At 41.9% G+C, this 9,612-nt stretch overlaps 1 protein-coding gene across 4 annotated transcripts in view; it reads left to right on the forward strand.

Annotated features, from left to right (window-relative positions):
* Nucleotides 1-9,612, forward strand: part of slc25a22a (solute carrier family 25 member 22a) — a 49,666-nt gene that overhangs the window by 12,561 nt on the left and 27,493 nt on the right. For 2 of the 4 annotated variants that reach the window (XM_063197248.1, XM_063197246.1), the window contains exon 2: nt 7,976-8,192. In XM_063197248.1, the coding sequence (XP_063053318.1) occupies nt 8,173-8,192 (20 nt within the window). In that variant the 5' untranslated portion in view covers nt 7,976-8,172. The other 2 variants (XM_063197249.1, XM_063197250.1) reach the window with 2 other exon arrangements.

Below are 9,612 nucleotides of genomic sequence, written 5' to 3' on the forward strand. Positions count from 1 at the left end.
CTTCCTTGTTAGCTCTATTTCTCTCAGCACAGTATGACCATGTGGTTTGGAATTAATCGGATGCAGTAATTGCAGAGATATGAAAGGAATGGAAAAGGGATGGAAAGACGGGTGGGATGGGGTAGGAATTGGGGTAGTAAATGCAGGAAGGGAGGGGGGAATAGACGCGAGGGGGGGTTGTGCAGGAAGGAAACGAAATATGGAAAAAGAGAAACTTCAAAATAAAAGCAGAAGCTGACATCAACAGAGCTGAGGAAACCAGCTCACGAGACAAAGTCAAGTCACGCAGACGCAGAGGGAGGGGGGGTGTGTGTGTGTGAAAAGGACAGGACTAGAGAGAAAGAGTGAGAGGAGAAAGAAGAAAGGAGGAATATACTGAAGGAGGAGAAGTAGAGAAAAGAGAGAGGGAGGAAGGAAGTGGAAGGATGAGATCAAGGAGAGACAGAGAAAAGGTAGCGTATATACGGAGAGTGGAAGAGCAGAAGGAGAGAGAGAGGGAGGGAGGATATTAGAGGGTGAGTGAAAGAAGGAGCGCACAGTGGCTGGGAGGGGCAATAGTAAGGAGCTTGCTGATTGGTTAAGTGTAGGGGAGGAGAGGCAGGCAGAGGAAATGAACAACAGCCATCTGTAGTTACAGTGCTTCACAGCTGGACCAGCATCTCTCATTCTCTCATTCTCTCTCTCTCTCTCTCTCTCTCTCTCTCTCTCTCTCTCATTCTCTCTCTCTCTCTCTCTCTCTCTCTCTCTCTCTCTCTCTCTCTCTCTCTCTCTCACACACACACACACAGGCACACACACACACAGACGCACAGACACAAGCACACAGACAGACAAATTATGAGATGAAGATGTCAAATTATGGGATGGTAATGAGCTCACACTATCACCTGATGAGTTTCACAGTTTTTTTAACCATGTGCTGAATCCCAGTTAAAACATAAGCAAACATAAGCAAAAGACAGCACTCTTCAGGTTTTTTCCTCCGCTTCATCCGCTTTTGTCCTTCGCTTCATTCATTTAAATCATGGGATAGACAAAATAATGTTGCATGCAAAATTTCCAACAAGCAAACTAGTTTCCCACTTAAAGGCTAACCAACATAGTGGCACATAGTGTGGATACTTCGCTGCATATAGGGTCTATAGCAGGGATGTCGAACTCAAATTCACAGGGGGCCATGATTAAAATCTGGGATGAAGTCGTGGGCCAAACTCAATGTTAATTTAAAAAGATGGGCTAATATTGTGCATGCCCAAACTTAAAAACTCAAAAGCAAATTTCACAAACATTTTTTTTGTTTTGTTTAAATGTGCCTGAACATATTCTGTTGACCGGGAGATGTTGCATTCGCCTCTACCCACTGGCATTACTACACTGTTACAAATAACTGTTAATTTAGGGCAATTCTGCAACAGCATTCTACTGTTTTTTGAAAAAACAGACAACCACTGTGAAAATACTACTTTGAGTCAAGTATTGAGCATAAACAGTAAGTACTGCACAATAGCAGCATTGGCCGTTGTGGAAGCAACCAAAATATTAGAGATGGGATTTATGGCTCTTTTTCGGGATCCGGATCTTAGTGGCTCGTTCCTTTCAAAGAGCCGTTCAAAAAACTGGCTCTTTTGGCTCTTTTTTAAATCATTTATTCAGTGAATGTAATATTTTGACTCCTCTTCAAGGTAATGGTGTCCAAACAACAACTGATTATTCTCCTGCTTCTAAAGACCGTTTTTGCCTCTCTTTGAGGCAAACAATTGTGTTTTTTCCCAAATTGAATTACTCTGGTCAAGGTCATGTGCTTAAAATGAATGAAAAATGAACGAAATAACGGTCGAGTGGCTCCCCCAGCTGTGATCCGGTTCCCATCGTTCACTTCAGGGAGCCGTTCAAAAGAACCGGCTCGTTCATGAACGACACACCTCTACAAAATATTTTAGGCAGCACCATTGAAACCCTATCATCCTCCACTTGTCCGTGATCGCCATCAAGCTGCAATAGCCTACCACCTGAAGAAGTCATTCTCACTGGTTAAATATGCTCTGATACTAACAAGCATTAAACAATTTTTAAGGAAACTACAATACTTAAAAAGTGTTTGATGCAGCACATTATGATGATTTCATCACTATGATTTTGATATGAAAGTGTGAATGGCTGAAACATTTTAAGAATTTGAACACTCTTGCAACAAGCAGCCCCATCTAAACCAATCTGCTAATCAGTGCCTGGCCTCACCTGAGTAGGGCTGTTATGCCATTATTCAATTACGGGCGTCACCTGCCAAGGGCCTGATGACTCTGGTCACATGGTACTCTTGCACCTGTATATAAATCTGGACTATCAACACTTCAGTTGCTTGCCTGCCTGCTGGCTGGCCTGCATGGCACAGCATAGCACTTGCTTGCCTACAAGCTTGATTACATGCTTGCTTACATGCTTGCATACTTTCCTCTTTGTGAAAGCTTGCCTGTATGTGGCATCATTTGTGGCATTGTTGCATATAATGTGCCTGCTGCAAATTAGGCATTGCTTTGAGAGCTAGCTTGTAGTGCTGCTTGTTTGCTGTGCTACTTGGTGCAAATTATTTTTTTAAAGACTGACCAATGCTATATTCATCATTGGCTCATCAAGAGATACAGTAAAAAGCCCACCTCGCACGCTATCATTGTAACATAGCACTGCGTACCCGCACTTTCAAAGGACCACCGCAAACCATTTTCTCAATACAGCATAGCGCCATAGTATCATGCTCAAGGCACTCCAGTCATGGTGAACGATGGGAGGGTGGGGTGGTAACATGGCCATGGTACCACAGTTATGGAGAATGATGGGTGGGAAGTTGCCAAGGCCATATTCATGAATACAACTATGACCCAGTATTTGCCTGTCATCACACAGTACAATTCAACTTTTTAACTGAAATGTACTGTTATTTTACTTATACTACTGCATAAATATTGTAGAGCACTTTTAGTTTAACAATACTAATACTGTGAACGTTCTGTAGAGTATTGTTATTTAACAGTTCAATTGCTGCTGAAAAAATGTTGTATACTGTGATACATTAAACACCAATGAGCTGTATTTGATTTTTGGTGTGAAATAACAGTAGAATTACAGGTAAATATAATTGCCAGTAACTGCCGTTATTTTGCAGGGAAATTTTCTTAGAGTGTATGACAGATCAAACTTCATGTCCAAGTCATGCTACTAAGCTTATATATTAAGGGCCAATGGTAAAATATGTTTGAAATGAGCTTGTGGGCCAAACAAAATGACTCTCGGGGCGAGATCTGGCCCCCAGTTCTGAGTTTGACATCCCTGGTCTATAGCCACTGCACGTGACTAAAAAGGTAAAAATTAGATTAAAACAATCCAAATCACTATGTCAAAGTGTTATATATTATATGATTAAAAAGTTCAACAATGGCGTACAGTCCAATTGATTAATTATAGCTTGGTGTAAGGTAGCATTTCTACATGGTGATGGCGAGTGTGCTAAATGTAATTCCATCAATACAACTTTCCAGACAATGTTGTGTCTAGTCAGTAGGCTGTAGCACCAGATGGTGTGATCGAATGAAGACACAGGCTAAAGTCATGTAAGCCACTGCTTTAGCAGCTAACCTCTGTTTTTTGTCAGTTGTGCAATAGTGTTGTGATGTGATGTTATGTGTATATGTCCTGTCTTAAGCGAGTGTTTCTCAGGGACGCAAAATGAATTTCAGTGCAAACTGACAATAATGTATAATCGTATCGTATCGTAATCATATCGTATCGTAACTACGAGTTCCTCCAGTGTTGTTTTGAATGTTTATTGTTGTTTTTGCCTTGACAACAACATATTTCAAGAATACCATGCATAATAAAATTAAAAGTAATAAAAGCTATCATTACATATTACAGCTGGAAAATAGCTGCTATTACCATAATAAGTCTAAACTAGCTGCCACAGTAGTATCCTTAGATTAGCGTCTGACAGAAGCACCAGTGGCGACAGTGCTGAACTTTATCATGTTAAGCGCACATGACTTTGGGGTTTTGCTGACCCTGCATGGACAGGGGAAGAGAGAGAGAGAGAGAGAGAGAGAGAGAGAGAGAGAGAGAGAGATAAATAAGAGGAAGCGATGGGGGGAGAGGGGGAGAAAAAGAGAGAGGAAGAAGGTGGGAAATTCTGCTGTGTTTTGCTGTCAGGCTGCCTTTGCATAACATCCAACAGGCAGGGTTGCCAGATGAAGCTGTTGATTTCCAGCCCAAAAAATGCTCAAAACCCGCCTAGAGGCACAAGATCCTGCCAAATTCTATTGATTCTCTGGCAAAAATTGGGCGGATTTTTCTGCTAAATGCCATTTTTACCCGCACACGGCCATCCTAAGCAGCCCAATTGGGCGGGAAACAGCCCAATCTGGCAACACTGCTCAGGTTCCTTCTCTTTTACTGTTTCTCCATGTCTGTCTGCCTGTCTCTCTGTCTGTCTGTCTGTCTGTCTGTCTGTCTCGCTCGTTCACTCATGCTCTATCCTTACCTCTCTCATACACACAGACACTGACATGCAAAATTATGTTATGTTATGTTTGCTGTTACGCGCACACGCACACACGCACACACACACACACACACACACACACACACACACACACGCACACACGCACACACACACACACACACACAGTTCCAGTATTGGCCATTATAGGAGCCCCTCTGGCCATACTGTCTTGTGTGTGTGTGTTTGTGTGTGTGTGTGTGTGTGTGTGTGTGTGTGTGTGTGTGTGTGTCCTGCTGTGTTATTTGTTGGTGTAGGTGTGTGCGTGTTTGAGTGTGTCTGCTGTTAGCTGTATTGTTTGGAGAGGAATGTGTGTGCACATCCTGTTGTGTTTCGTATCGAGGCTGAGAGAGAGAGAGAGAGAGAGAGAGAGAGTGAGAGTGTGTGTGCACCTGTGCATGAATGTCCCCAGCAAGGAAGAAAAATAGGACATATTTACAAGGAACACATTTTGGTTGTATTGTCCGGATTATTTTTTGTAATAGTGCAAAGGCATTGCTTTTCCGACAGGTGAAGGTTACGGATGGTTTTAACATTATTTGATTATATTAGGTAGAGCTGGGCGGTTTACGGTTAAAAAACCGTGATCTCGGTTTCACCTACACAAGGTTCTCTTTTTGATGAGAGACGGTTTTGTTGTTGTTGTTCATACTAGGCTATGTGCGTGAACTTCATACTTCGTGTCACACTTCATTTCAACTCCAAGTCCACTGTTGCTTTTCTACTAGGAAATGTCATCACAATTTAAGATGTTGATTGAAGCAATACAAATAATTGGTTAATCTCGCTAAAGAAGCTGGTGAGAGTGAAGCATAGCCTAATGAAGAACCCACATGGCATGGATGAATCATGATGAACATTTAAATCAACTTAGCTTACATTTGATCTCACAAAGTTAAATAAAAGGCTATTCTAATAGACTACAACAGTTCTCAGATCCTTAACTGTATTTCATTACCATCCCAACTGCGTGTGCAGGACTGCTGTTAAGGCTGCGTATAAGTTTTGCCATTGAGGCTAATTTAGCTTAGCTTGCAAAATGCAATGGGCAGACAAGATACATTGCTACATTGCTGTTTGAAATGATTTGGGAGCAAAATAGGAGCGAAATACATCGCCATATGACACAAACTACCTGACAAAATACATTCTACGTTATATTTGGCCTTTAATTCAAAGAAAATATTCACACAATGTCAAGTAAATCCGTTTGTTTTCGTGTCTCTTCAGTCTGTTCCGTTTCTGTCCCACTGTGTTTACTCGCGCTGCGCAAGGCAACCAGTGTTGCCAGATTTTCTACGACAAATAAGCGGCTGACGCCCTAAAAACAAGCCCAAAAGAAGCGACTGAGGGGCGTCGTGAAAACAAGCCCAAAAGAAGCGACAGAAAGGGTTGGTTGTCAGTCGCGTGCCTGGTCAGGGAAGACCTTGCTCTTTACGGGGATCTGCGTGGCTGCTAAAATCCCCACAAGTGACCACAGAAAGTGGGAGTTAACAATATTGTAGCAGGGTCACTTGTAAGGATGAGTGAGAAAAAACGAGTTGCCATTGAGAAACACATTCAAATCACCACCAGAGCAGGAGAAAACAGCAAGCCCAACTTGAAAAGAACAAGCCCAAAAAACCGCAACCCGCGACTTTACAAAATTAAAAGCGACTGCTCAAAAAAAGAAGCCCAAAGTCGCGTATAATAAGCGGACTTGGCAACACTGAAAGCAACATGCGGTCGTAGTGATCAATGTTGCCAGGTGTACAACGAGAACTAAGCAAGTAGTGTTGCCAGGTGTAGAACAAATATGCAGTTTTGGGCTGTCTTGGGGAAAAAAGCCAAGCTGAAAATACAGTGTATAATAATGTATTAACCCTTTTTACTTGAAAGGGAACTTAAAGTCTTGGGTAGGGAAATATAAACTATAAAATATAAAAATATTGAAATGAAAAAGTGATAAAATAGAAATGGAGATTGTATCTCATTTTAAAATTTAATTTCAGTTTTGTTTCGTCCGAAAGATTAAGATTTGGGGGGAAATCGCCGCTTATCAAAAAACCGTACAGAAAACCGTGATGTCAATTTTCATCAAGAAAACCGTGATGCTCATTTTTTCCAAAACCGCCCAGCCCTAATATTAGGAGACAATTTGAGTACCCCATTAGGAATTATTCTACAAACTATATTGTGTGTGTGTGTGTGTGTGTCTGTATCTGTGTGTGTGCGTGTGTGTGCTTGTGTATGTATGCATGCGTGCGTGCGTGCGTGCGTGCGTGTGTCTGTGTGTGCGCGTTCATTCGTGTGTGTGTGTGTGTGTGTGTGTGTGTGTGTGTGTGTGTGTGTGTGTGTGTGTGTGTGTGTGTGTGTTTCTGTGTGTGTGTCTGTGTGTTCGTTCTTGTGTGTGTGTGTTTCTGTGTGTGTGTGTGTGTGTGTGTGTGTGTGTGTGTGTGTGTGTGTGTGTGTGTGTGTGTGTGTGTGTTTCTGTGTGTCTGTGTGTTCGTTCTTGTGTGCATTCGTGCGTGTGTGTGTCCATCTGTCCAGCTCCGGCCGCTCGAGATATTTGGCAATATGACTGTCCACTCTCAGAATAGGTGCAATGGCATGGCATCATCCCTGAGCTGGCCTTTGTTCCAGTCCTTTACACACACACACACATACACACACACACACACACACACACACACACACACACACACACACACACACACACACACACACACACACACACACACACACACACACAGCACAGTACAGACCCGCATATCCAACTAAGGTGACTGAATTTGGACTTAATTCAAGGGTCTATTCTGGAGCACAAAGCAATGAGAGAGAGAGAGAGAGAGAGAGAGAGAGAGAGAGAGAGAGAGAGAGAGAGAGAGAGAGAGAGAGAGAGAGAGAGAGATGTAGGTAGTAGATAGGGCAATATAGATAAGGAGTGAAGAGAAGAGACGGGGGGTTCAGATAGAGAGATAAAAAAGGAGAGAGGGGGAGAGAGAGGGAGTTGAAGTGTTGAAAGGACAGAGAGGTAGGTAAAGTGTTATCTCTATAACTGTTAATCGCACGGTTGAGTGTCTGAGGAAAGGAGGTACTGCAGTTATGGTCAAGATTTTACTTTTTCTCTCAGCTTGACAGTTTACATAGGTGTGTGTGTGTGTGTGTAACTTCAAATTATGTAACAAACAGCAAGATACTAACATTCTGCAATCTTTCTCCCTCCCTCCCCCCTCCCTTACTGTTCTCTTCTCTTCTCTTCTCTTCTCTTCTCTTCTCTTCTCTTCTCTTCTCTTCTCTTCTCTTCTCTTCTCTTCTCTTCTCTTCTCTTCTCTTCTCCCTTTCTTTCTGTCTCTCCCTCTCTCTCTCTCTCTCTCTCTCTCTCTCTCTCTCTCTCTCTCTCTCTCTCTCTGCCCTCCTCCTCTCCTCTCCTCTCTCTCTGACATACAGATCATTAGAGGGGCTGGCCTGGTCTTCAGCAGACTGATGGATGCTTTGCCCTGATACACTCGCTCACTGTCTGGATCACTGTCTGACCGCCTGGCTCACTTGCTGATCACACACACACCACATACGCTCTCCCACCATCACACAGACACACTCACACTCACGGCGCTAACACTCACTATCTGCAAGCGTGGGGATAAATGGCTGACAAACAGATCAGGTGAGAAGGCTGCTCTTTCTTTCTTTCTTTCTTTCTTTCTTTCTTTCTTTCTTTCTTTCTTTCTTTCTTTCTTTCTTTCTTTCTTTCTTTCTTTCTTTCTTTCCGTCTATCTATCTATCTATCTATCTATCTATCTATCTATCTATCTACCCTATTGTCCCCTCCTGCCCTCTGGTTGTGAAATGGATTGCAGTGGTCATTGTAATACTGTGTGATTGATAGCAGGTGAGAAAAAGCTGATTTCGTTCTTTCGTTCTTTTCTTTGTTTCTTTGTTTGTTTCTTTGTTTGTTTCTTTGTTTGTTTGTTTCTTTCTTTCTTTCTTTCTTTCTTTCTTTCTTTCTTTCTTTCTTTCTCTCTATCTAGCTATTTACCTATCTATCTATCTCTTTCTTTCGCTCTTTCGTTCTTACTATCTATCTATCTATCTATCTATCTATCTATCTATCTATCTATCTATCTATCCTATTGTCCCCTCCTGTCCTCTGGTTATGGGCTGGATTGCAGTGGTCATTGTAATACTGTGTGATAGATAGTAGGGAGGTTGTACGGGGTCTGCTATGCTATATTTAACTGCGCTGCAGTTGGGTCCTCACAAATAAATACACACGTAGATAGACAGGATCTACCATTGTTGAAATAGATAACACCTGTTGTGTAGTTGCAATTTTAGATGTTACAAATAAATCAAACTGCAGGCTTTTATTATTTAAGTCAGTAAAATTTCTTTTTTAGTGGTCACATTTTGATCTCATTCAATTTAACTCTGATATATGCATCATCTGCGTTTCATGTTGCGTTTTTTCACAGTCTTGTAGGGGTGTAAATAATAATCAATGTATCAATGCATCGACCCTACGGCCAACGATTTAATCGCATGGGGCATTCTTAAGTATCGAAAATAATCGAATCACTGGCCCCTGTCCAATGCTCTTGCTCATAACATAATAGAAGTAGAAAAGTAATTGTTTCTTTTACAGTAGTTTGCATAAGACTGCATGTCACCTTGCACCTTGGATAAGACTGATATGTTATTGTCATGAGCATTAATGAATGTCAATGCTGTCAATAATAGTCATGTGCCAAATCATGCCACTTTTTACTGTCAGCCTGACATTGTTTGTGATGCCTTTGTTATGACAATTAGACATTTACCAAGATGACAAAGGCTACCCATGCCTGTGTCGTGACAACCTGCCATTAAACCTGACAGGAATAAGTGACATTAATGCACATGACAATGTTATGTCAGTCATATGCAGGGGGTTGTCAAAGTGCTCTTTTCTTTTCTCCTCTCCTCAGCAGCAGGATGTTTACATTACATTACATTACACTTAGCCGACGCTTTTATCCAAAGCGACTTACCGCACAAATAGACCAGCCGCGACAAGAGTGAGGCGAGCGACGGAAGTAATTGAGTTT

Source organism: Engraulis encrasicolus, chromosome 4 (genome assembly GCF_034702125.1).
Source record: "Engraulis encrasicolus isolate BLACKSEA-1 chromosome 4, IST_EnEncr_1.0, whole genome shotgun sequence".
NCBI classification, from domain to species: Eukaryota; Metazoa; Chordata; class Actinopteri; order Clupeiformes; family Engraulidae; genus Engraulis; species Engraulis encrasicolus.